This window comes from Panthera leo, chromosome A1, assembly GCF_018350215.1.
Source record: "Panthera leo isolate Ple1 chromosome A1, P.leo_Ple1_pat1.1, whole genome shotgun sequence".
Taxonomy (NCBI): Eukaryota; Metazoa; Chordata; class Mammalia; order Carnivora; family Felidae; genus Panthera; species Panthera leo.
Window position 1 is genome coordinate 22,917,318 of NC_056679.1, and position 27,796 is coordinate 22,945,113.

The following is a 27,796-nucleotide window of genomic DNA, read 5'->3' on the forward strand; positions in this document are numbered from 1 at the left end:
AATTTTTTTTTGGGAAATTTGTTATAGCTTTTATCTGAAATGGGTTGCATCACAACAGCACTCAGGAAAACTGTATTTTATTTTCCTTGCTTTGGATTTGTAGTTCTTTAATACTATATGGTCTTCATGGTCTACCACCTCCCTTTCGTTGTTCAGTTTCCTTCCTTTGCTCTCAAACTCTTTTGTAAACTATTTTAAACTGTCCCATTTCTGCTCCTGAATTTCCCCCTTGGTTCCCAGTGGTCGTGTTTATTTATTAGCTCACAATGATTGCTTCCTTTCTCAGGTCTGGAGAAGTGTGACTGTGCTAAGGTGCATGGATCCAAGACATAAATATCATTGAATTGACGACTGCATCTATTAAAAATACTGGGATCATCTTTCTGCTTTCATTGTTTTATTTGAAAACATAGGTTGACAACTGATACTTCTGTACTGTAAAAAATGGGAGGGAAATTCCATTAGACGGTGTGGATTAATCAGACACACTTTTCTTTAAAAACAAAAACCCTACCTTGATAATTACTTCCTGTGCCTGTTGGTTCTTAATCATAGCTGCAGCTGAAACTCCTCTCCCCATTCTTTTAGTCTCTGGTATCTTCTTACCCACATCTCTTTGTAAATCATTATTATTATTTTTTTTTAATTCGCAATTGGTTCTGCCCTTGGTAGTGTCAGTTAAAACACTCTCATTGGAATTAAATGCCAAGGTATGGTGTTTGCAATTAGGTTAAATGTTTCCTTGGAATGGGTCCAGTTCTTTTTTATCTTTTTTGATAAGCAATGGCTTTCAAGGTCCTGGCTTGAAGATTCTTATTTTGAATTAGGAATCCTTATCTCTACATAATTTGAACAACCCCAGACTATACAGGCATTGCGTAGGTCCACCAGATAGTTCTCCATTAGCACTGCTCAGTGTGAAAGTCTAGAGAAGAACTTAGGCAGTCATGGTGGACCAGGCAGCTTAACCAAGAACATCCAAAGTATCTACTAGGAGAATATTCTAACATTTATGTCAGTTTAAATACCCCTGGCAAGTCATAGTGTTCTCTAAAAGTTCAGTCAGTCCTGGTTCATGGCTCAAAGCACTTTGTGTGTATCAGCCCATTAGCCCTCTGCATTCCTCTGAGTCAGAGAGCTGACAAGTGGAAATAACCCCATTTCCAAATGTGGACTCCAATGCACAGAAAGCTTAAATAACTGCAACGGGATCACTAATTCAAGCAGCAAAACAGTACACACATGGGACCAAGAGCGTATCACAATGTTCCATAGGGTGGGATGTAGTAACAACCTCTGCCGGTGTTCCTTTGAGGGGCAGAGACAGCATCTGTGGCAAGATAAAGCACCTCTGCCTGGACTCCTCTTTATCCCTAATGCTTGGAAGAAAACCAGCTGACTTCAGACAACATCATTCATGTAGGGAAGTTTTGTTTCCTGGGACATCCCCTCTCTGAGCCAATTTTCTTTCAGCCATGGCCAAGAGTATGGACGCTAGGACTAGAAATGCCAACGTTCGAACCTTGATCCTACCAGTATGACCCTGGGCAAGTTTCTTAACCTCTCTATGACTCAGTTTCATCATCTGTAAAATGGTGATTAGTAATAGTATGTACCTCAGACAGGGTGCTGTGGGGATCAAATATGCTAATTCAGGTAAAGCACTTAGAACAGAACCTGGCACATAAGTACTCAATAAATATTAGTTGTTTCTCTTGTTATTTAATATGCTTCCTTTCCTTTTCTGGGAAGCCTTTTCATTCCAGGGCTTTCGCATTCTCTTACTTCCTCTTCCCATCAAAATAGCAAAGGATCCAGTATCAGCTATTAACATTTTAGGGAGACCAGCTGGTTTGCTTATCAAGCATTGTCTCCAATTGTGGAATGAAAAACTTGATTCCCTGTTTCAGGAAGTTGGGGTACCACAAATGTTTTGAGGTAGTAGGGGAAAGTGGGAGATGAGAACGAAAAATCTCAATTAGCCTCAAAGATATCTGAAGGAACCTGCTCAAGTATTTACCAGGCCCCTTTTCTGCTAAAGAGCAGGTCTACCTACTTGACCAGAACCCCTTCCTTCTTCTAAAATCCCTCTCCATCCCTATTCTGTTCCTTCCTATCTCAACACGAACAACTTTCCCTTTCCTCACCCTTAGTATTTTATCCTTCTTTCCTCTCACTTTAGACCAAGACCTTTAAATGCCAGGAATGCAGGGCCTGTTTTCACGAGTCTTCTGCTCCATCAGCCACTTCTGGCCTTGGTTCTCTTTGTCCCAACCCTGCTTTGCCATGATGGTACTATTGTGAGGACCAAAAGTGAGAAGAGTTAAGCTACGAAAGTAAAATTTGCATATACCAGTTATGCCTGATTGTCTACTGGCATAATAATATAGAGTTTGCATTATTAAATATATAAAACATTAATTTTATTTTTTATTTTTTTATTTACATTTATTTATTTTTGATAGAGAGAGACAGAACACAAGTGGGGGAGGGGCAGAGAGAGAGGGAGACACAGAATCCGAAGCAGGCTCCAGGCTCTGAGCTGTCAGCACAGAGCCCGATGTGGGGCTCGAACCCACGAACTGCAAGATCATGACCTGAGCCGAAGTCGGAGCTTAACCAACTGAGCCACCCAGGTGCCCCTAAAACATTAACTTTATTAATCTCTATTCTGAAATAACAAAACTGTTCACATATGCTTGGCGTTCTTAATTAGTCGCTGTTTGTAGCCTTATCATTTGGTCACAGCCTTGTCCACGGCATTTTTCCTGCCAGGCATGTGTAATTAAATACATGAAATTCAACTCCTAACCCTTTGCTACATGGGGGAGACTAAGGCTGAGGAATGGAGAGGAGAAGGGACCCCAGGGGAGGGTAGATGTGAGACAAAGAACTCCCAGAAGCCAGGGATAACTTTCCCCCAGGCCTTTCCCTCAATGTCACCACCCAGAGGTAATATCTGAAAACCACAAGCCTTAAAAATTAATGAATCTCAGATTTAACCTCTAGTCATCCTTGAATGACGATCTACATTTCAGAGCCTTTTTCTTAACATAAATAGAAATTACAGTTCACATCACATGTTTAAATGACTTAAGCAACTTAACAAAAGCCCTGGTCAGTTCTTAGAACACTAGGCAAATTCGAGGTGGTTAGTTTCTTAGTCAAAGTTTTCTCACCTGCTTTTTATGTCCTTTGTTTAAAATAATATCATTTGTATTAGTATATGAAATACACAGGCACTTAAATTTTTTACTCACTATCTCACCAATGTCCTATTATTCATGTTTTAAAAGATTCTGTGTATATTCACAGTAGCTCCAAATAATGGATTTTTTAAGTTTATTTATTTATTTTGAGAGAGACAGTAGGAGTGAGCAAGGGAGAGGGAGAGACAGAGAGAGGGAGAGAGAGAATCCCAAGCAGGCTCCACACTGTCAGTGCAGAGCCCAATGTAGGGCTCAAACCTACAAACTGGGAGATCATGGCTGGAGCTGAAACTAAGAGTCAGACACTTAGCCTACTGAGCCACCCAGGTGCCCCCCAAATAACAGATTTTTATTTCCTTGAAGCTGGTCTCTTGTTAACTGTTTCCCATGACACTGTCAGTCATAAACCCTTCAAATAAAATCAAGATCACACTTGTTGGCATAGACACCAAGCGTTAGAAGGAACGCCTTCAGCAGGCCCAACTTTAAATGTTGCCTCTGGTTATTCTAGCACAAGTGGGAAGTATGCCTGACCTCACTATAATCAGTTTAGGACATACAGTGTTGTTGTTGTTTAAGATTTTATTTTACAAGCACTCTCCATACCCATCATGGGGCCAGAACCCACAACCCTGAGATCAAGAGTCACATGCTCCACTGACTGAGTTAGCCAGGTGCCCCTAGGAAATATAGCTTTTATTTTTGGTCCAATAACGCAATGGTTTCCAAACTATGTTCCATAAAAACTTTAGATCAGTGAGGGATTTTTGAGCATCTTAGAAAAAAAGGGCATATCGCAGAATATGCTTTTGATTTGTGTCCCAGTTCATCTTTTCCAATCACCACCCCATGACCAGTTACTACTCTATGAGCAATTAAGTAGAAATCTTGCTTATGTTTGGACAAATAGGTTATGATTCACATTTTATAAGTCAGGTCATACTTTATACGTATGCTATTTATCAAGTATGTATTATATGCCAGCATTGACTTGGATTATTCACATTAGTCTTAACAACTCTGTGACATAGGTCCCCTTATTATCCCCTTCAACAGATGAAGAAGCAGAGACTTAGGAGATGAGGAAACTTGCTCAAAGTCTCAGAGAAAAAGAAATCAGGTCAAGCCTGAAACCCTAGCATTTAGCTCCCAAGTCCATGCTCTTTAAACACCCTGCTCTGTTACCTCCTTAATAGAGGCAATTGCTGCAGAATAATCTTCTACAAATCAAGCTTTCCCTTTGTATGGTATGTTTGGCCCTCCTCTCCAACATACCCCCCTTGATGAACGTATGAATTATAAGCTTGGCATTTGTGTGAATCATCTACCAAGGGGTACCCTTGTGTAAGAGAGTCCCAGGGCTGTTTTCCATGCAGTTAGTTGAGAGTCTATCTATGTTCCCAAGTTCCACAGGCCAGGAGAATGGCAAAGACTCTGTTATCCGATGACCTTTCTTATGGCACAACCTCCTCCCAAAGGTCAGCATTGCTCAGGGAGGGGAACTGCAGGCCTTCCATACCCCCAGCTCTTTCAGTTCCTGGGCATGCTGTTTTTGGAGACTGCCCCCTCATGGCTGCTTACAGGTCTGCAGGGGCCTTCATGAGGAGGCCATTTCTCCATTTCTTGGAGGGATCAACGGATTACTGTTCTCTTATTATTCCATTTTGTCAGTGTCTGAGTTGCCGTGGAGGGATACAGGTTTTGCTGTGGGTGACCTGACCAAATCCTTCAATAGCAACAAATGGTTCTCTGGAACTCACCACTGCCACACTGAAGCTTGCAAGCAAGGCCACACTGACTGCATTCCCAAATCTCCTCCACCCCTCATTCCCCCACAAGTCTATCCATTATGAGGACTGCTCAGTGGCCCAAGAAACCCATAACGAAGTCTATGTCAAATAGATAGAGCCATTGCCTCTCAGGATTGCTACTCCATGGACAGGGTGTATCAAAGGGTGTAACTGCCCATTTATCTCTCAATCTTTTCCAATAGACTAGAAGCTCCTTAAGGGCAGTTACAGTTAATCACACATTGTTATAAGTAATGTGATGGCCTTTCTGAGCACTAAGGGGGCACCTGCAAATGGCCTTGATCTTTCCATTTTCTCTTTGGGTCAGGCATATTCCATCTCATTGTGACCTCTGACCAACCTCATTAGGCTCTTCAGGGTCTGGGCTAAAGTTCAGTTTATAAAAGACAAGTGGAAAATGCCACACCCTTTGATAATGAAACCAGCCCACTTCAGAAGCAAAAGTAATACTGAGAGAAAACATGTTTTGCAGCTTGGATCAGCTTTCTTCCTTTCTTTTTTTCAAATGAATTACTTGAAGCTTTGAAGCACTGGAAAACACGAATGTCTGCATTATCAAGGCCCTTATCCAGTCAATTCAAAATATTTATCCTGAATTGCAAATTCACTTTCTAGGCTTCAGTGGGTGCACTGCAGTGTTTACAGTTAAAGATGTCTCAGAACAATTATTTTGTCATGCACCTTAACTCTGAACATGTTGATGAAACAAACTACCTTGTAGTTCTTTCTAAATGTTCTAGACCCAGGAGAACATTCATATTTCCAATGGATCTTAACTTGGTGCTCCATCACACCCTCTACAGGCTTCCTAGAATAACCATGGCTTAGACCTGCTTCACTTCCCTGAAGGCAACATTTTGCCCTCCATCCTACTGCTTCAAAAATGTATTAAAGGTCTTCACATTCTTGATTCACAATTCAGTCAATTCTTTTGCTCCACAAAACACCCTGATATGTGTAACAAACACCCTGAGTGTCTTGGCCCTTTGTTGGCCTGACCCAATAATGACTCAGATACCCCAAAAATCCTCTTGGTTAGAAGAGTGAATATAATTAGAACCTGATAGATTCTAGACACTATGCTAGGTATTTTCATTTATATTATTTCATTTAACTCTCAAAATAATATTACAAGGCAGGTAGAGCAGTAGTTGGTACATAGTGGGCACTCATAAAACACTTGGTGAATAAGTGAAGAAATTACAATTCCTATCTTACAGTCTAGAAAACCACAGATGAAACAGATCATATCATTTTCTTGAGACCACTTGGCCAAGCAGGTCTGTCTCTTCCCTGGCCATGCCCTCTGTACCACGTGACTTTGGGCCTGTAAGTGTTAAATACACTCTCTGAGAAGGCTTATGCTGCGTCACCACTTGACGCCCTAAGGATTTTCTAAATCATTGTAATCAACACTTACTAAGCCCCCTCAAGTACTCAAAATCCTTTAATCCTCAAATGTGAAAACAAAAAGTAAGGCTTTATCTTTATGTCCGTGTTAGATAAAAGTTTCTCTTGAACCTCATTGGTCTTGGATATCAATTATCCAAAGAAGTGTAGAGAAATTCTCAGGAAAATTCACAGGGCAAAATTAATTTTAATGGCTTTAATTTACACAAGAGCCATGAAGTAACACTAGCTTCTTGACACAGTCTTTGCCACATCGCCCTTTGTCTGCCCTGATGAGCTCCAACTCCTTTCCATGCTTTGGGTTCCCTCTCTCTCCCTTCTGCTCCCCAGCGTGCTCCTCTGCGTCCTGAGACTTCCACGGCTCCCTCCCACCTCTCAGCTTATTCCTATCTGTGAGCCATTATTTATGATCCATCCCGCACCCTAAAGACTTCTGTGTCTCCTAGGACTTTGTGTATGTGGTGTGTGTGTGGCGGGGGGGGGGGGGGGGTGTTTCCCCATGACTTATTAAAAGTAAGGCCATTCTTATTTCACATACAGCCTGCCTCCTCTTCCAATAGTGGACAATTGCTTTAGTGGACATTTGTGGCACTGGCTATATAGTCCTTAGTATTATCTTCCCAATTGGATTGGACATTTTTTGCCCCGTCTTTTTTTTTTTTTTTAAATTTAAATCCAAGTTAGTTAAGATATAGTCTAATAATGATTTCAGGAATAGAATTTAGTGATTCATCACTTACATATAACACCCAGTGCTCATCGCAAGTGTCCTCCTTAACGCCCCTTGCCCATTTAGTCCACCCTCCACCCGACCACTCCAGCAGGCCTCAGTTTGTTCTCTGTATTTAAGAGTCTCTTATGGTTTGTCTCCCTCTTTGTTTTTGTATTCTGTTTGCTTCCCTTCCCTTATGTTTATCTGTTTTGTATTTTAAATTCCACAAATGAGTGAAATCATATGATATTTGTATTTCTCTGACTGACTTACTTAGCGTAATACTTTCTAATTCTATCTATGTTGTTGCAAATGGCAAGATTTCATTCTGTCCCATCTAAGATACTCCTAAACCTGTCTTAATTGTTCCTGGGTGTAAGAAGTAGGTGGTGAAAGTTCTACTAAGTACTCTTGATAAGCCACTCTCATTCCCTTCTGGGCACCAAATAGAAGAGGAGCTTCTGAATTTCTACAAAAAAAGAATAATCATCCTGGTAATAGCAATGTATATAGTTCTCTTTGTATCCTTAAACTGGACTTTGGGCCATGTTCCTCAAATTCATCAAGCTCAAAGATGAACTCCCCATTTCTCCAGACCTGTTCCTTCTCATGTCTTTTTCATCTAAATTGATGATACTACCTTCCCCACATCACCACCTAATTTAATCATTTAACTCTTCTCCATCCCCCTACCCACACTTCCTTTTCATCTAAATTCAGTTAGTCAGCCCTTGTTATTTATCTACTAAATATATTTGAAGTTGTCTACTCCTTTTCATTCCCCACTCTTCCTATCTTGTTTCAGACCCACATTACTGCTTCCTGGGACTGTTGCAATATTTCTTTACCTGGTTTCCTTCCTCCTGTCTCTCCCAACTCCCCTCCAACCCATTTGCTACATGATTGTGTTGCTCTCTTGCTTAAAAAGCACTCGGTGACCTCTTATAAAACCAAGTCAAATTTTATTGATTTCTAGCTTAATTGAATCCAATCAGAAAAACTTTATAAAATCTCTAGGATCTCTTGTTAAGATTTTCTTTGTAGCTAAATACATGACCCATATTAGTAGATGCTTCATCAAAATAGAAAAGAATATATGGTGCTTGTTTCTATCTCACAAAGAGAAAGGTCTATATTCACCTTTTGTAGTGTCCATATCCTAACATGTTTCTACTAAATTGAGCTTGATTAAATTTTTCCATAGAATGTTATTTTGTGTTTATTTGGTATTTGGAATTTAAAAATCTACTTACCAATGGCTATATTATAATGGTGTTTTGTCAGTTTCCTTATGTTTCTAGTTTTTGGGGGTTTGTTTTTGTTTTTATAATTGGAAGATATAATTAGTGTACTCATTTTTGCAGTTGGGAAAACATTTTTGTTGAAAAAAACTTTTACCATTTTGTTTTTAAGTCTTGGAAATAAAAATGTCTTTCATGATATGACTTTCCTTTAACCCTCCAGACTTTTCTTCTGCTATTCCCTACTTTTCTCTTTACATTCTAGTAATACAGCCTGCTTCTGGTACTTCAGGTCCTTCAAATACACTTGTAATTTTGCTCTTCCTCACATTGCTGTGTAACTATGACTTGACCTTTATGTCTGAGCTCAGCTGTTATATCTTGAACCTCTTTGTAAACCCATAACACCTGTGCTTACCTGTCTTCTCCCTTTCCACCTTATGTTACCTGTGTACATGTCTGTGTTTCTCACTAGACTGTAAGTCCCTGAGAACATGGGCCAGATCATCATTTGTTTTGCTCCTACACAAGGCCTGAAACATGATAGGTTGCTTAATTTTCTTGTACTGTACCCAGCCAAACTGATCTCCCAATGGTCATCACACTTGGGAGCCTTGTCCCATTCCGCCCCATCTTCCTGATGTCCAACATGATTGATCAACCTGGGTTTCCGTCATCCCTTCACTTCCCCCTGGCTCTTTACCTCTTCACCAGGAGGTAGCTTCTCTTCCAGGTTCTTTTGCCACATCTTCCAAGAGTAACCACCTCAGGGTTTGTGCTGTCTTGCCTCAGAAGTGGTTTCTTGCCGTTCAGCATCACCCCCTAGAGACTGAGTGGGAGAGAAACGGGTCCATTAGACATGAGGCCATTCAATACTTTTTGTTCTGAATCTATGCTCTTGAAGCTACTTCTGGATCGTAGCTGGACTAACCACATTGAAAAGTAGTTGATCTGTAAACCCGAACATCTATGATCACTCAGGAGTTATATTTTTCATTATAACTGCATTAATTTGCATTCCGTTTTAATTAATTCACTTCTTGAAGAATTCACTTGTATAACCATTACTGTTTTATTCAAATTCCTTAAGTTGCAAGAAATAAAACTCAATCAAACTAGCTTGTGTAATGGAGCAGGGGTAGGATCCTTTCGATGCAGCAATAAGGGAGACAGAAATCATGGGAATTTATGAACAGAGCACAGGATAAAGCTGACTGAACCTTTTGGGAATTGAACCTGGAAAACTGTCAGGAGCTGGGCTGCTAGGGACTGACACTCACTCCCCTCCCTCTCTCATGGGCCACATGTACTCTTCTTTCCCACTACCCTTTTCTTTCCCTGTACTCTGCATACCTTTCCTTTTCCTCACAGCATCTACATATCCTTACCGCCTTATAAATCTGGCTTACACAATTTATCACGGCCTCTTTGGCTTTTCTCTGTGTTAATTTCATTCTCTCTCTCTCCTTAATTTTTCACAAAGAGAGTTGATGCCAGGTTATCTTTTCAAGCTGTGGATAAAGGTATCTGTAATCAGTCAACTTTCCTCCATCTCTACGACTACGATTGGTCAAATGACTACCATTTCTCACCTGAATTACTACGATGATTTTACTACCACTGTCTTCCTCCCCTCCCAATCCATTTTCCATACACTTCAGAGAATTCCCATTGCTTACACGATAAAGTACAGATATTTTAACATTCTTTTTTTTTTTTTAACGTTTATTTATTTTTGAGACAGAGAGAGACAGAGCATGAACGGGGGAGGGTCAGAGAGAGGGAGACACAGAATCTGAAACAGGCTCCAGGCTCTGAGCTGTCAGCACAGAGCCCGACGCGGGGCTCGAACTCACGGACCGCGAGATCATGACCTGAGCCGAAGTCGGCTGCTTAACCTAACTGAGCCACCCAGGCGCCCCTTAACATTCTTATAATACACTTCATGTTGTAGCCTCATGACCTGGTCCCTAGGTACCTCACCAGCCTCATTTCTTACTTCTCAATCTTGTACTCTACCTCCCATCATACTGAAATTATTTAAGTTGCTTAAAATATGCTATGTTTTCTCTCACCTCTGGTTATATGCTGTTCCTTCATTAGGAAAGCTCTTCCTCTTCTAGAACTGGACTTCTCTTACTTAGTCTTCAGCTCTCAGCTTAAACATCACTTCTTCCAGGAAGACTTCCTTGATCAGGTTACTTGACTATGCTGTTATATGCTCCCATAGCACTGCACTTTCCCTATCTTAGCAAAATAACTTATGTTTGCCTATTTAATTGTCAGTCTTTCTAGGTAGAGTGTAAGCTTGAGGGTAGCAAGGAAGGTGTCTGTTTTGCTCACCATTATATCCCTGGCACATAACAGTCACTTCATAAATATTTGATAAAGGGCACCTGGCTGTCTCAGTCACTTAAGCATCTGACTTCCACTCAGGTCATGATCTTATGGTTCACGAGTTCATGTCCTACATCAGGTGAGCACAAGCCCCACTTTGGGTGAACATGAGCCCCACTTCTCTCTCTCCCTCTCTCTGCCCCTCGTGGGATTCTCTCTCTCCCTCTCTCTCTGCCTCTTGCTCACTTGTGCCCTCTGTCTCTCAAAAAAAAAAGATGACAAATGAGTGTGGCCCAACCTTAGGTCACTGATACTATTAGATATTGGGAGCAGGGGCAGTTCATGACTTTGTTGGATGTACCTTTGTTCTAATTGATATATCTTAAGCAGATCTGTCAGAAGAGAAGCTTCCCTTCGTAGGGGCTGTAATCCTGATAGACAACATGATTGAAATGTTTAACACAGTTACTCAAAATCTGATTTGTCTCTGTGACCTTGAAGATCAAATGACTCCTAGGTTGTTGGAATCTTGTGACGCTCACCTTAAAGCAACCTAATGACTGCCCTCTACACTCCCATTGTAACAAAACTAAAATACTAACTCACTGCATGACCTGCAAAAGCTCTACGGGACACATGATGAGGCCTCTGTGTGACACGCTCAGCTCATCGAACCCACTGCTTCACTCACTATGCTCCAGCCTCCTCAGGGCCTCATATAATTCCAGGTGTTAGGAAACAGCCCCTTTGTACTTGCTGTTCATTCTGCTTGGAACTATCTTCCCTAGATTGCTGCATGGTGAGGTCCCCCTTTTTATCCTTTAGCTCTTACCTAAAATATCACCTTCCTCAGAGAGGCCTTCACTGGCCACTCTATGTAAAATGGCCCCCACTCCTTCATAATATTTATCATAAACTAAAATTATCTGGCATGTTTGCTCATTAATTTTCTTCCATCCCCATTTAGAAGGTGAGCTCTAAAAGGGCAGGGAACTTATTTGGTTCATCCTCTGCTGTATTGTAAGAATCTGGAACAGTACTTACTATCACTGCTCAATAAATCACTGAATGGGGGCACCTGGGTGGCTCAGTCAGTTAAGTGTCTGCCTTCAACTTGGGTCATGATCTCACCGTTCATGGGTCCAAGCCCCACATTGGGCTTTCCGCTGTGCGCGTGAAGCCCGCTTAGGGTCCTCTGTCCCCTTCTCTCTCTGCCCCTCCCCCACTTGCACATGTGCTGTCTCTAGCGCTCTCTTTCAAAAATAAATAAATAAATAAGTTAATTAAAACAAAAAATATCACTGAATGAATGAATGAATGAATGAACAGGAAGGCCTGGGCCCAGAGTTGACACAAGATTTTTTTTTTTTTTAATCTAACCCTCTTCAGTTTTCCACTACTGTATTATTTCCTGAAAGAAATGCGAGAAGGAGACAGTCTAGCCAAATGTTTGCCAACTGTCCCTGACAGAGGCCTGTGCACTATCTGCTCTTCCCTGCAGACTAGTCCAGGATTCCTCGTCTCTCTCTGATCCCTTCTGACCTTGACCCTTTGTCTTGTACCGACAGCCCAGGGCAGTGTCAGACCTCAGCAGTCTCTTTTTCCCTACTGCCTGGGGCCATTGTGAGTACTACCCAGGTCCCTGGGATGCATGCATACCCTACAGAAACCGTGTGAATATCAAGTATTACTTGGAATAAGAAAGAGGATTAGTTGGAGCTTTATAATCCCTGGACTTCTCCCCATCTCACTGTACTTAAGGCACCGACAGGGGCCAGGCTCTCCAGTAGGACTGTGGCTGTAGAGTTGACTGACCAATATCTTAGGATGCAAGCAAACCAAAAAGACATAATTTTGCAAAAGATTTAAATATGCCTCTGTCAGAATGGTCACTTGTCAAATGTTTATGTTCCACAATTCCACCATTTCACCTCTAAATCCAGCATTACACCCACAGCAGGACTGGTGTCTAAAGACTCAGGGAAGAACCACCGATGCAGCTAAAACTGAATGATCTAAATTCACTCAGAAATTGTAAGGCCTTTGTTGAGGAACCACACAGTAGTCCCGCCAGAGCCCAAGAAATACCTTTGGAGCGCTGTGCACAGCACATTGGCCCAACAGGAGCATTGTGTACAAGCCGATCTTGGAAATGGATTGCCTGGTCATCCAGCAAATGAAGCATTATGCGTTTGTCTGGTTGAGAAGAGATAAAAAAGCATGGATCAGACAGAGTGAAATGTGGCCAACGTTTGGCAGGGGCTTTCCAATGAAAATAAAAGGGCCTAACAAAGAGTGGAGCTTGCATTTTCAGATCTCCTAGGAGGGAGAAATTGGTGTCTGTAATTAGAAATTTTATATCAGGTGTTAGATTCACAAAATGGGCAGGCCAGTCTCTGGAAGCCTGATTGCTGAGGACAGAGAGTCACTGTGCTCACTGCTGGCTTGGGGCAGCCTGAAGGGAATAACTTGTGGGTTGGTTGGAGGACCAGACCTGGCCGAAGCCCAGCATGTCAAAGAGCAACAAGTTATCCAAGAAGAGGCAAGGGCCAAGCACCAGAGGATCTGAAAAGACAAAGAAGCCACTGTTCTGTCCTGATGAGTGCCAAGATACCTCCTTTAACCTCATTGCTTTTATTCAAACACTTAGCAGGAAACTCATCCTTATGTCTTTAATGGGAAAAATCTCTGGTTGGGGTCAAAATCAGATAATACGAGGATGGATGAATTTGAAAGTAAATGGAAAAATGGGAAAGAATGATGATGTCATTATACTAAGGGAATATAAATGGTCTGGGAATTTGGTGGTTTTGAGGTGGGTTCAATTCTTCATTTCCTGGCACTTCAATATTTATCTCTGCTTTTGCAGGGGATACAGTGACTCATTTGCACACAGGGTCATACAGTACTTTTTGGATTGCGATAAACATTCAGAGAGACAAGATTAAGGTGATCTGAGGCCAATTTTGCCAATTGAACTATAGTGTTTAGCTCTCACAAGGTGTTTTTCTAAATTAAATCAAATCAGTAAACATTTATCAGGCATCTGCGTATCGTGTGAGAGGCTAACACACGAAAATGAACAGGATTTGAAATGCAAGGAAATGAAAAACAAACCGGCAGCATGGAGATTATAGTTAATCTTTTCTGAATTGTGTCCACAGTTAGAGACAGGAAGGGAACTAACTTTCTAGCAGCCAAAAAGGAAAGTTTTCTGGGAAATCTCCCTCAATCTAGCCAAAATAAATATTTAGATCTCAGAGAAAACAAAAGTTAAAATGAATGTAAAACTGATCTTCACATTAAGATGTGAGGAAAGTCAACCAACTTCAATAAAAATGCTGAACCTTTACTATGTGGTAGGTAGTGGTTATATGAAATTAAAAAGACATGGCCAACATTCATGAGGACAAATTTAAACATGTGTTATTCCATGCAAAACAAAGTTCTTTTGTCCTCAAACTTTTATTTATTTATTTATTTTGGTTGTTGTTTAAGAATGTTAAACGTAGAAGACTTTTTTTAAATATTGTATTTGAAGTTCATGAATTTGGCACGATCTATTATGGATGCCTTGTGTGTCAACCGAAGCAATGTGGGTAAAGGTATAATTAGGTGGATTTGTATTTGGTTAATTGACCATACCCCAGCTGCATTGATTTGTTGAATGATGGCTGCTGCATCCCAGAAGATTCTTAAAGGCACTAAAGCTATTGGGGCTAACTGAAACATCACATATCTTTGCTTTGGATTGGAACTATATTGACTTTATTCAGCAAACACTAGCAGAGAAAAACAGAAAAGAACATTTACAGTGTATGCAATTCATTCCTTCTTCCAACTACCTTAAATTCTATCCTCAAATCAGGTTATATCACCAGAAGACTATATGCCTGCACAACAGTAAATTAGCCTCTCACAAAATCATCCTCACTGGACCCAGAGGACTCTAGGAGGCAAGGCTTCCAGAAAAAAAAGGGGCATGAAAACTTCCTGATAAGTTGGAACTTTTGGAAAAATAAATGAAGAATTGTTGTAAGAGATTAAGAGAAGAAAGAGAATAGAAACTACTATAAAAACTAACAGTTGTATAGCAAGGGATTATGATATTAATATCCTACTTTGTTCTTCCCCGAGCAACAATTATATAAATTATAATATTGTAAACATCGTTGAGCAATTTAACATGGTTTAATGGTAGTTTGCCTGAAAAACATCAGAATTTTGAAAATAGACTTATATTTTAGAATAGTTTTAGACTAACAGAAAAAATTATGAAGATAGTAGAGAGATTCCCATATACTCTACACCAGTTTCCTCTATTATTGACGTATTAATATGGTTCATTTGTCAAAATTAATGAACCAATTCTAATACATTATTATTAACTAAAGCCCATGATTTCTTCAGATTTCCTTAGTTTTTACCTCGTATTCTTTTTCTGTTCCAGAATCCATCCAGGATACCACGTTACATTTGGTTGTCATGATTCCTAGGGCTCCTTCTCTTGATTGCGCCAGTTTCTCAGACTTTCCTTGGTTTTGATGACCTTGACATTTTGGAGAAGTCAGCTGCTTTGTAGAATGTTCCTCAGTTGGGATTTGTCTGATGAGATTATGAGTTTGGAGGAAGACCAGAACAGTAAAGTGCTATTCTCATCACATATCAAGGATACTTATGATTGACTTATTTCTGTTGATATTAATTTTGATCACATGGCTGAGGTAGTATTTGTTAGATTTCTCCACTGTAAGGTTTCTTCCCCTACCCTTTCCATACATACTGCACTCTTTGGAAGAAAGTTACCATGAGCAGCATACATTTGGGGGAGCAGGGAGTTTATGCACCAACTCCTTGTGTGTTGAGCACCTACATAAATTATGTAGAATTCTACATGAGAGATTTGTCTATTCTCCCCAATTTATTGATTTATCCAATCACTTATTTACATCAGCATGTACTCATGGATACTTATTTTGTATTTTAGGTTATGATTCAGCACTGTGTTATTTATTTTGTTATTCAGATTGTTCTACCTTTCATCATTAGGAATTCTTTCATTGGCCCTGATGACCCTTTGACATACCCCACCATTGTAGATTTTTTTCTTTTAACATTTCTTACTTGCTGGAGCTACAAGATGCCCCAGGTTCATCTTGTATATTTCTTGTCCCAGTGCTCAAATCAGCCATTTCTCCAAGGAAATGAAGAATGGTATTAGAAACCAAGAACCAAGATCAAGACCCTAAGTGTGCTTGTTGCTATGAGGGGACAGGGATTGTTGCTTCTAGGCCCTCTCAAGAAGATGGATCAAGGAAATATATGTGTATGTACTAATCAGGATATATATGCACACACACACACATATATAAATATTTCTCTTTGTAACTATCTGTATCTCCATTAAGTAAACATGAGTTCATACTGATGTGTCCAACTCTAATCCACTACCACATGGATTATTCTAGCCTTCTCACCTTGCTTGTTTATAATATCTTACCCCAATAGGGAGAAATCTGGCTCCCACACCTGCCATCTATTTATTTAACTGTTCAATTCCAGCATACATGTATAGTAGTTTCAGAATTGTTAACCTATACTCCATTGGGAAAAAACTTTATTACCTAGACTACAGTATTTATATATCATTTATTTTGCCTTTAGTCTTACAGATGAAAGTTACTTAGATCAGCACGTTTTATACTCACCCCTTTCAGTGAGGTTGATTCATACATTTATAATATAGTAAGTTGATTTTGTCACATTCCCTAGGGTATTCTGACCTCCTAAATAATTTTTTAATTTGCATACATTAAGGTTCACTCTTTGTGCTGTAAAGGTCTATGGGTTTTTACAAAAGCATAGTGTCATGTATCCACCACTGCAACATTGTATAGAATAGTTTCACCACCTAAAAAATCCTCTGTGTTTCACCTTTTCAACCCTTCCTACTTCCTGATCCTCTGGCAACCACGATCTGTTTCCCATCTCAATGTGTTAAGCCTCTTTTAGAATGTAGTATAAACGGAATCATGCAGAATGTAGCCTTTTCAGACTGACTTCTTTCACTTAACAATATGTGTTTAATATTTTTTCATGTCATTGCATGGCTTGATAGCTCTTTTTTTTAACGTTTATTTATTTATTTTGAGAGAGAGAGAGAGTGGAGGAGGAGCAGAGAGAGTGGGAGAGAGAGAATCTCAAGCAGGCTCCACACTGTCAGCACAGAGCCCAACTCGGGGCTTGAACCCATGAACCATAAGATCAAGATCAAGCCAAAGTTGGACGTTTAACCAACTAAGCCACCCAGGTGCCCCAGATAACTCATTCTTTTTTATTGATGAATAGTAACATGTTACATGGACATACTAATGTTTGTTTATTCTATTACTCTTCCAACATATTGAAAGATATATTGGTTGCTTCCATTTAGGAATTGCTTTAATAAACTGCAAACTTAAAATAAATCAGCAAAAATTACATGACTTCCAAAAAGTTACTGTAATACTAGGATGCATTGAGGAAAGTAAAGCAGTTATAATGTTAGTTGCTGTACAACATAGTATAGTGGTGAAAAACACAGTTTTGGAATTCAGATTGTCACCTCCCAAGATGTGTGAGCTGGGCGAGATTGCCTAAACTTTCTGGGCCTCAGTATCCTTGTCTGTAAACAGGGAGAATAATTGTACTTATAGAGCATTCAGCAGTACTTGGCTCGATAAATATTAGCTATCATTATAACATATAATATTTCCACATATCATGTAACAAGCACTTTATATATATTATTTTATGTCTTCCGAGAACCTTTCAAAGGAGTATGATTATCCCCATTTGTAGACAGAGAATCTGAAACACAGAGGCCATAAGTCAATGGAATCAAGACTTAAACTGCAGTCTACAATATTGCAAAGGCTCCGATCTTTTAATTTGACTGCAGTGATTCTCGAGAGCACAAGAAAAGTCCCCTTTTATTTAGCTGTAGACAAACTGTACTTTCACGTTGAGTTGCTGTATATTATGAAGGACCAACTAGAATGTGTGAAAGAGATGATAGAGTAATGAAACATCTAGAAACCCTTTTAAATGAGGTGCTACTGAAGGAACTAGGGATGATTGGTATGGAAAGTAAAAAGCTGGGAAGAAATTACAGTAAAATGGTAACAATATGTGTTTCTTAATGGAAGGTTAAAAGGTGATTTTATTTTTTCTTTATATTTCCTAGATTTTTAAAGATGAACATGCTTTTCTTTTGGTTTGCCTTTATTTTTTATACTTTTTATAATAAGAAAAAACATTAACAAATCATAGTTAAGAGAAAAACTTGAGAGATGGAAGTTAACTAAACTTACTCTGGTAATCATTTCTTAATATACACACATATCAAACCATTATGTTGTATAGCTTCAATTATACAGTATTATATGTCAATTGCATCTCAATGAAACTATAACAAAATAATGGTTATGTATAAATATCCAGCATAATATTTAGCCTCTTTTTAAAAAATGAATTATTCAGGTTTTATTTTGAAATCTAAAACTGAGATTTTGAAATACATATTTGAAAACATAACCACTTTTTCCCTTGTTAATTCTATAAATACAGTTCACACTGAGAAGAAAAAAATAAAGAAGAAAACCTTGACAGCCTGTTCTGTGAAAGACAGATTAAATGTATTACTTATGACCTCAGAACACAGTTTGGGTCCAATGTGTGAAAATTATCATCATGTACTTTGGGCTCAAAATAAATGAAAATGACTGATGGTTGAGGAAGCTAGCTTTCCTCTAGCAGAAAATGTTTAATCACAGGCTGGGGTCAGACTAGAGCAGATGACCTCCGAGATCTCTTTCAGCGTTTAATCTGTAACCTGGACTTTTACTAATGAGCACAAGATTTCTTAAGTTTATTTATTTATCTTTGAATGAGAGAGAGAAAGAGAGAGACAGAAGAAGAGAGAGACAGAAGGAGATACAGAATCCTAAGCAGGTACCAGGTTCCGAGCTGTCAGCACAGAGCCCAGAACAGGGCTTGAACCCACCAACCGTGAAATCATGACCTGAGCTGAAGTCAGACACTTAATTGACTGAGCCACCCAGGTGCCCCAAGCACAAGACTTTTTGAAGCTTATTTATTTATTTTGAGAGAGAGAGAGAGAGAGAGAGAGAGAGAGAGAGAGAGAGAAAGGATGAGAGAGAGGCCAGTGCAGAGCCTGACACAGGGCTCAAACTCACAAACCTGGAGATCGTAACCTGAGCCTAAATCAAGAGTTGGATGCTTAACCAACTGAGCAACCCAGGACCCCCTCACCCCCACCCCGCCACTGCCCTGAGCCCAAGATGTCTTTAATTGTTTTAGCTCATGATACAAGAAATCGACGCTGCTAATATTAATGCATTTAGTTTATTAATCTTCAGGCACCCAAGAAACACTTAGCAATTTGTTTTACTTATGAGAAGAAATGAACCTGTATTTCCTTAGAATCTAATTAAATTTTTTTTAATGTTTATTTATTTTTGATAGAGTGAGAGAGAGACAGGGTGTGAGTGGGGGAGGGGCAGAGAGAGGGAGACACAGAATCCGAAGCAGGCTCCAGGCTCTGAGCTGTCAGCACAGAGCCCACGAAGGGCTGGAACTCATGAATCGTGAGATCATGACCTGAGCTGAAGTCAGATGCTCAACCAACTGAGCCACCCAGGCGCCCCAGAATCTAATTTAGAATGTCTACTCATTCAAACCAGTTTGTATTAGTTTCCTAGGGCTGCTGTAATAAATTGGCATAAACTGGGTAGCTAAAAAACAACAGACATTCATTCTGGGCCAGAAGCCCCAAATCGCTGGCAGAGCTGTCTCCCTCGAAGGGTCTAGGACAGTGCTCTTCCTTGCTTCTCCCTGGCCCTGGTGTCTGCGGGCGTTCCTTGGTTTGTGGCTGCATCACTTTAATCTCTGCCTCTGTCCTCACATGGCCTTCCCTTCTTCCAGGGTCTCCTCTCTGTGTCTCACATAAGGACACTTGTCACTGGATCTAAGGTCCGCTTGAATAACCCAGGGTCATCACATTTTGAGGTCCTTAATTTAACTAATTCTCCGAAGACCCTTTCTCCAAATAAGGTCACGTTTGCAGGTTCTGGAATGTAGACATATCTTTTTGGAGGTCTACCATTCAATCCACGATGCATCTGAGTTATGGGGCGCCTGGTGGCTCAGTCAGTTAAGCGTCCACCTCTTGATTTTGGCTCAGGTCACGATCTCACGTTTCGTGGGTTCAAGCCCAGGATCGCTTTCTTGCTCTGCCGTGGCAGCACAGAGACTGCTTGGGATTCTCTCTCACTCTCTCTGCCCCTCCGCACTCTCATGCTTACTCTCTCTCTCAAAATAAATAAACTTAAAAGCATACTTAAAAAAGAAGTCAGTGAAATATTTTAACCATTCTCTATCTGACATTAACTCCTTACTCTAGTTTTTCCTTCCTCTATCCCTGCCAGTCTTCCTGCCCCATCGGCTTTCTTAGGAGTTTCTGCTTTCGCTTCCTCCAGGAAGACTTCCTTGACCACTGTTGTCTTGTTCCCCTTTACAGGCCCAGCATTTAGTATAGTCCCTGGCATATAAACACAGCTTAGTAAACATTTATTGAAAAAACAAGTGAATCTATGAAAGGAGGCCAGTAATGCTGCCCACCTTTCTATTGAGTTACTGAGAAGCGGTTAGTTTTCAGAGACACCTGGGGAATTTCAGGGAGAAGATGAGACTTTATTTACAGAAGGTCTGTTCATTCCAGAAGGCCTTTCCATTGAAACCACACCACAAATATTTAAAGGGAATAAGATGTGCAACCTAACCTGTTTTTTTATTCTCAAGGCACAGGAATGTAGGGAGTTAAAGACAAATGCCATGCTTTCCACGGGGCTGATAATTTTAACGAACACTGAGCAGTTTGGGGCAGTGGGAGCTTTTGTGCTTTGGAACGTGGAGGATGAGTTCTGATGAAGGTTTCACGATGTAACTAGGACAGGGGTGTGAAGGAGATAAGAGGCTTTATTCAGACTGTGAAACTTCTCTTGATGTAGAGCAGCCCCAGTTAGATATACCAGAGATAACTTGACTTGTTAAAAGCAGTTTAAACGGCACATTTGAGGCTTTATAATTGATTTAAAAACTGATGTTGCTGGGGCGCCTGGGTGGCTCAGTCAGTTGAGTGTCTGACTTCGGCTTAGGTCATGGTCTCGTGATTTGTGGGTTTGAGCCCCACGTCGGGCTTTTGCACTGACAGCATGGAAACTGCTTCAGATTCGCTGTCTCCCTCTCTCTCTCTCTCTCTCTCTCTCTCCTGCCCCTCCCCTGCTCACACTCTCACTCTCAAAAATAAATAAACCTTTTAAAAAACCCACAAAAACTGAAATTGCTGTCTTAAAAGCCAGCAAATTGCTGGGAACCCACCCCTTCCCCCCAGTAGCTTTCTGAGAGGTAATTCATGGTTTCAAAAACTATAAATGGTGTTTTTGAGATGGAAGCTTGATCCTGAATTGAGTGGTATTTTTACCTGGGATTAAAGGCTCTGAAATAGAATGTCAAGGTTTTTTGCTTCTTAAAGACAGTTAATGAATGTATTTGGTCTGTTTTCCTTTTCTCACTGCCTGACTACGGGGAGAGAATTGCCTGAGTCTGACTCTCTACCCCACTCTTAGTGAGTGTGATCTTGAACATGAGCCTTCAAACTTACTTCGGTGACTGGCTGGGGAAATAAGCTTCCGGACTAGTGTTTGTTGGGTTGCAAAGTAACCATGACAGCGTCTACTACTATGCTGCAGAATATTGCATTTCTGGTTGAGGATATTATAAATATTTGGAGTTGCTTTTGAGAATCCTTAAGGAGAATGTGGACAGAAAAGACAGAAGATAAGGCTTTACCATTTAGAGGCAAAACTACAGATATCTACAGTTTGTTTTCAGCATCTTTGGTGATTTTAGCACCTCTGTCAACAACAAATCCAATAATAGTCATCGGTGCCCACTCTGTCAGGCAGCCTTCTGGCACTGGGGCAATAGCACTGAGCAAAAGACCAGAAATTCTGGCTTCATGTAGCCTACATCCCAGTAGAAGAGATAATTAGCAAAACACACATCAACTAACTTTTTTTTTAAGTTTATTTATTTTGAGACAGAGGGAGAGAATGAGCATGGGAGGGGCAGAGAGAGAAGGAGACAGAGGATCTGAAGCAGGCTCTGCACTGACATCAGAGAGCCCAAGGCAGAGCTTGAACTCACAAACCATGAGATCATGACCTGAGCTGAATTGGAATGCTCAGCCAACTGAGGTATCCCCTCAGGGCAGGTGCCCCCACCAACTAACTTATATAGAAGGTTAGAAAAGGACAAATGCTATGGAAAAAAGTAGAGCAGGGGAAAGGGTATAGGATGTGGGGGTAGATTGCAAGTAGGAAAAAGGATGGCCAGGTGGGCTTCTTTGAGAAAGGGCTGTGCCTGCAGATGTGAGGGGAGAAGCAGAGAGAACAGCTCAAAGGCAATCCCAGTAAATGCAGCCGAGGCATGATGGAGATGTGGACCTGAGATTAGAAATGGAAAGATGAGGGGCAGCTGGGTGGCTCAGTTGGTTAAGCGTCTGACTTCAGCTCAGGTTATGATCTCAAGGTTCATGAGTTTGAGTCCCACGTCAGGTTCTGCTGACAGCTCAGAGCCTGGAAACTGCTTCAGATTGTGTCTCCCTCTCTCTCTGATCCTCTCCCATGCACACTCTGTGTCTTTGTCAAAAATAAATAAACATCAAAAAAAAAGAAGTGGAAAGATGAGACATGGACAACTTCTGGGCATGTCCTGAAGGCAGAACTATCTGGATTCCTGATGGACATGATGTATGAGAAACAAGGAAAACCCTATGTCTTTTGCCTGAAAAATCAAAGTGAAGAAGCTGCCATCAACTGGGCTGGGGAGGGGGGGGGTGGTTGGGGCTGCAAGAAGTGTGATATGTGTGTTGGGCGAGAGGGGACGTAGATCAGGAATTCGGGTTTGCCCATATATTTGAGACACCCAGTGGGAACTGTAACAGCCCTCCAGCTGCTCTTAAGGACTAACTTGCTTCAGTCTTACACACTCCTCGCTTGCTGACCAAAGTTCCCTGGTGTGTAGCAGAACTAACCCACTTGCCTTGAGACCTGCAGACTGCTGGCCTAGAGGAGTGAAGGACGAAGCTTCCCCAGAAGGTAAGTCCTGACTGTATCTCCAAACGGCTGCGGCTGATGTCAGCAAGTCTGTTCAGGGTCAGGTCCACCTCGGACTAGCCGCCAGGGCACCTGCTTCTCTCGCCTGGAGCACCTTCCTCCGTTTCCCAAGTCTTTCCCTTTAAAACGGTCCAGCTTCACCTAGACAGGGAAGATAGTGTTTGGGACATTAGCCCACTGTCTTAGGTTACCAGCTTCTGAATAAAGTAAACTTTCCTTTCCCCCCATTACCTGTCTTGCGAATATTGATTTTCCAGCAGAGTGTAGCCCCACCTGAACCGGTTCTCTGTGCAGTAACAGAAGAATCTAGTAAGAACTGGGCATACAAGCCTGAATTCAGAGGACAGGTTGGGGTGGGAAATACAAATTTTGGAGTCAGCATACAGACAGTGTTTAAAGCCCCTGGACTGGGTGAGATGATCAAAAGTGAGCTGGGGAGGTGAGGACTTAGAAGTGTCTCCCAACCATTCCTCTGTTTAGAGGTCAAGGTTGAGTGGAGGAATCAGCCAGAGAGATGGAGAGGGGAGATCAGAGAGGAAGGAGAACAACAAAGAGAGACCGGCATGCTAGAACCCAAGTGGAGAAAGTGTTCTCCAGGATAAAGGAGGATGTTAACAGGTCCAGGGCCTAGGAGCTGCCAAGCTCGGTGAGTGCTGACCATTACATTTAGCAGCATGGCAGTCTTCAATGACCTTTACAATCTGAGTTTTGGTGGGAAAATGAGGATGGAAACTAACTGAAATGGGTATAAGGAAGAAATGGAATTGGAAACAAAGTATTTAGGTAACTCCTTGTAGGTGTTTTGCTGCAGAGGGGAACAAAGAAGTAAAGTGGTTGCTGGTAGGGAAAGTGGGGTAAGAATATTCTAAAACTAGGAAAGTAGCAGGTATGGCGATAGGAATAAGTATATGATGAAACATTGTCATTTGGGAGGTAGGAGGACTACGGTGCCTTCAGAAAGATACAGCTATTGGGAGAGAATTTCTCTGGCTAGGAGCAAGGCAAGTGCACGGGCAGCAGCTAGCCGGGCGGGGCGGGGGGGGGGGGGGGGGGGGCACGGTGCTGGCGGGCAGACACTGGGGGGGCCTCAGTGTGTGAGAGTCCTATCTTCAGATTTCTCCTCTTTCTCAGTGAGTTAGAAAGCAAGGTCCTATGTTGAGAGTGGGAATTGGGGGAAAGAGGTGTTGGAGGTTTGGAGAGACAGGAAATGGTGTGAAATTTCGTCCAGGACAGAGGAGAGGGTCTGAGGTACAGCCAAGGCGGGGTTAGCATCATACGGATGCAGATTAAAGATAGGTTAATATTGAGACCAGTCCATTTCACAAAGTACCAGATACAACAGGTGGGTCATTATGCAATTTCCGCAAATGCTTGAAATCCGTTGAACTTCCCATTCCTTGTGAAAACGACAAGGCGCAGGAGAACCTGACCGCCTTGCTCCTCCCTGTCCTCCGGCTCTCTCTCTAGGTTAGACTGAGAAACTCTCGCTCGCCCATCAGATGGCGCCGCCGCCCTCAGTGCATCTCCAGGAGTATAGGGGGCGCTGTGTACTGGCCTCTTTTCCCCCGCCTCGGTGACTCTTGCTTCCGCCTCCGGAGCCCGCCTCGGCTCCCCAGTGCTCAGCTGCGCAGTCGCGGAAACGGGCCTGTGGGGAGCATGGCGGCGTCTTCGAGTGGAGAGAAGGAGAAGGAGCGGCCGGCAGGCGGCTCTGGAGCGGCAGGCGGTAACAGCACGCGAGAGCGGCTCCTGTCTGCGCTGGAAGATCTGGAGGTCTTGTCAAGGTAATGCCGTCGGCCTGAAGGCCTGAGAGGGCTGGGCCCGGAGGACTGACTCTGCATCGGCCGGGCCTGCCGGGGTGTTCGTTCCCGGTTCCCGGGGCTCGGTGGGGAGGCCGCGCTCCCAGAGACGATACACAGGTGTTGGCACTTGAGGTCTGCAACCCTCCGAGACGCCGACATGGGAACCCCCCGCCCCCCGCCTTAGAAGACGTTTTAATAATGACAGTGACTCTGGAACCCCGACACGGTCAGAACCGTAGAGGACCTTAGAGATCGCCCGGTGTGAGTACCTTCGTCCACGGACACTCGACAGACACTTAAGGAACTCTCCCTGGGTCCCAAGCGCTGGGAGACTGTAGTGAAGGGGGTGGGGGACTAGGTCCCGACGTAGAGGAGCCCAGTGTCAAGGGGAAGAGACAGACGTAAACAGTGACCGTGGTGCAGAGCCTGTTTTTACAGAGTCGTGCACTGCGGGATACTGGAACCCGAGGACTCAGGGTGCCTGTCATGGTTGTAGTCAGGGTAGGCTTCCTGGAGAAAGGACTGCATGGGAAGAATGAGTTCACCAGACTCAGCAGGCGGCAGGTAGCTGGAACAGCATGTGCAAAAGCCTGGAAGCATGAGCACGCACGACTTGGTGGTGCTTACATACTTGCAAGTTTGGGAGGGCAGGAGTGCAGCGTGTGTGGAAGAGGTAGGAGAAATTGGATGCCTTTCTCCTTAGTCTACCGTGGTTCGTGGCTGTTTGTCAAGTTGAAGCCTTCTATAACTCCCTCACATTCACTTGGATGTTAAAATTGTTTTGATTCTTCCCCCTAAAACCTTGCGCAGATTTGACGTCTTGTTTCCACCCCCACTGTCGTTAACTATTTTTTAATGCAGTCTCCGGAAAGTTTTACTTGTCTTTATGCTTCTGCACTTTATCTTACTGTATTGCCCAGGGTCAGAGCTATCTTTTTAAAAGGCATCTCGTCTTACTTTTCTGCTTTGAAATACTTGGTAAGTTCCCACCGCCCGGTGAGGTAGAAACCAAATGTCTAGCTTAGTGTGCCACTTTTCTGTGACTATGTTGACTTCTGAAGAAGTGACACCCCCTTTGGGAAGTAGTGGCTGCTGCCTTTTGCTCCAAGTCTTGGTCATAGAATTTCAAATCTTTGCCCTAGTATAGTCAGTGACTTATTCTCACCGTTTTACTCTGGAGCCCAGTAAATTCATTTCTTTTCTGAGCTCACTTGCTGTAACATAATTTGTCTGTTTTGTGACCCTAGTGTGTATTTCATACTCTGCAAGTTCGGGAACTATGGCTTTTTTGAACCTACTCATCCAGGATAATGGTATTTGAACATTTCTTCTGACATTGGACCACTCCGTAGTCACTTTTAAGATCTTGTTCCGGGATTATTTGGCCGTATATCTGAGGTGCGTTTTCCTGACAATGTCGGTACCTGCAGGAGTGCATATACATGATAGTCATGTAGTCTTCACCTGAGATAGCATAATTCAGTAATTTACCAGCTGTGTTAAATTTGAGACTAAATTGGAATTCTCTTGTATCTAGCTAGGATTGACCAGTTTCTCTCTCTCCCTATTTGCTTGTTTCCTTGAGTACTGAGTATAGCATTTTCTGCTTGGTGAAATGTGTTGACCTGCTGGAGTAGTGGATCATTTCAGTTTTCCTCAAGAATCTCGGTGTTTCAAAAGTTGCACAGCAGCAGATCCTAATGTAGTTTTGCTCTTCTCTGACCTCGTCAGGAAGAGGTTGAAATCCGATGCATTCTTTGTAGAGCTCTTCAGTCATTCCACAAGGCTCTGCAGTCCTTGAGTCACATCAGCTTCTGGCCACATTGGCTTCTAGTCACATCAGGGTCGCAGTCTGTAGCAGAGCTTGAGTGTGGAGTTCTCTCTTGTCCTGAATTTTCCCTCTTTATTTTTTTCTTTCTTGTTTTACTTTCTTTATTATGGAGAGAGAGAGGGAGAGGGAGAGAACCAGTGGGGGAGGGGCAAAGAGAGAGGCAGATTGAGGATCCTAGGCGGGCTCTGTGCTGACAGCAGAGCCCAATGCGAGGCTTGAACCCACAAACCATGAGATCATGACCTGAGGTGAAGTTGGACGCCCAACCCACTCAGCGCCCCCAGGCAACCCTAAGTTTTCTCGCATTATATAATCAACCTCACTTTAAGATACCTTTACTTCTTTTTTCCTCAAGAGAAAGTTGCATCTTCTTTTCTTTTATTGAAAACATGAATCCTACTTTTTTTTTGCAGAGTTGTTTTCCTTATTTATTCTAGTAGCTTCAACCACTACATTAACTAGAATTCTTAACCCTAACTTTTAGTAAAAACTGACTGTAAGCAGTTGCAAACAGTCTGCTGTACCACCATGCATTAGACCAGCATATTCCTGAATACATTTCTTAAGTCCCAGCAATGTGTGCATCTTCACAGCACGATCTTTCAATAAAGCACAAAATGAGTTTACTATGAGACCAAAAAAAAAAAAAAAAAAAGAATGTCAGCATTTCTGAAACCTTCCCCCTTCGGCTTTCTAGTTGTGCATGATTAGTTGAGGCGCTGAGTTCTCTTTTGATTTCTTTAAAAGAAGCTGTCGTTTTTCTATTGCCCTTTCCCCAGGAATGCCACTTTGATTTCTGGTTGATTTGTAGCCTCCACTGAGTCTTGTGACAAATTGGAGATAAGCTGCTGCTTTCTTGAGGTGCTCTGCACCCTGGTAATTAATTGCCTTAAAAGTTTTTCTTTTCCTCTGATTTTCTCATGACTTACTCTGCTGTTATTTTATTTATTCATCTCTAAAGAAAGACTGGGTGACAGTAAGTGAAAATTTATCTTTTATGACCCTGGAGATGGATGGTGGTGGCAGTGGAAGAGATGTCACTTTGTAGTTTGCCACCTAGGATTCATTGAGATTTCACAGAGTGAGGTTGTTCCAGTGTGGTTGGCTTTTGAAAAAAATCCATTTTGTTAGCAATTGGATAGTTACATATACTGATTCTGTCATCTGAAATTTGTCATTATCCTCTTAATGAAATTTTTCTCGTGTT

At 41.9% G+C, this 27,796-nt stretch overlaps 1 protein-coding gene and 1 long non-coding RNA gene across 5 annotated transcripts in view; one reads left to right on the forward strand and one right to left on the reverse strand.

Moving 5' to 3' along the window:
- Positions 1 to 15,313, reverse strand: part of LOC122207231 — a 29,679-nt gene extending 14,366 nt beyond the window's left edge. For both annotated transcript variants that reach the window (XR_006196733.1, XR_006196737.1), the window contains exons 1-3: positions 15,148 to 15,313; positions 12,809 to 12,916; positions 9,087 to 9,212 (exon numbers count right to left, since the gene is read on the reverse strand). This is a non-coding gene — a long non-coding RNA (uncharacterized LOC122207231). The remainder of the gene's footprint in view (positions 1 to 9,086; positions 9,213 to 12,808; positions 12,917 to 15,147) is intronic.
- The window catches only part of MED4 (mediator complex subunit 4), a 47,049-nt gene that overhangs the window by 2,049 nt on the left and 17,204 nt on the right, over positions 1 to 27,796 (forward strand). The window contains exons 1-2 of one of the 3 annotated variants that reach the window (XM_042916934.1): positions 24,081 to 24,301; positions 24,427 to 24,740. In XM_042916934.1, the coding sequence (XP_042772868.1) occupies positions 24,239 to 24,301; positions 24,427 to 24,740 (377 nt within the window). In that variant the 5' untranslated portion in view covers positions 24,081 to 24,238. Of the gene's footprint in view, positions 1 to 24,080; positions 24,302 to 24,426; positions 24,741 to 24,808; positions 25,020 to 27,796 lie in introns of those variants that run through there. The other 2 variants (XM_042917094.1, XM_042917018.1) reach the window with 2 other exon arrangements.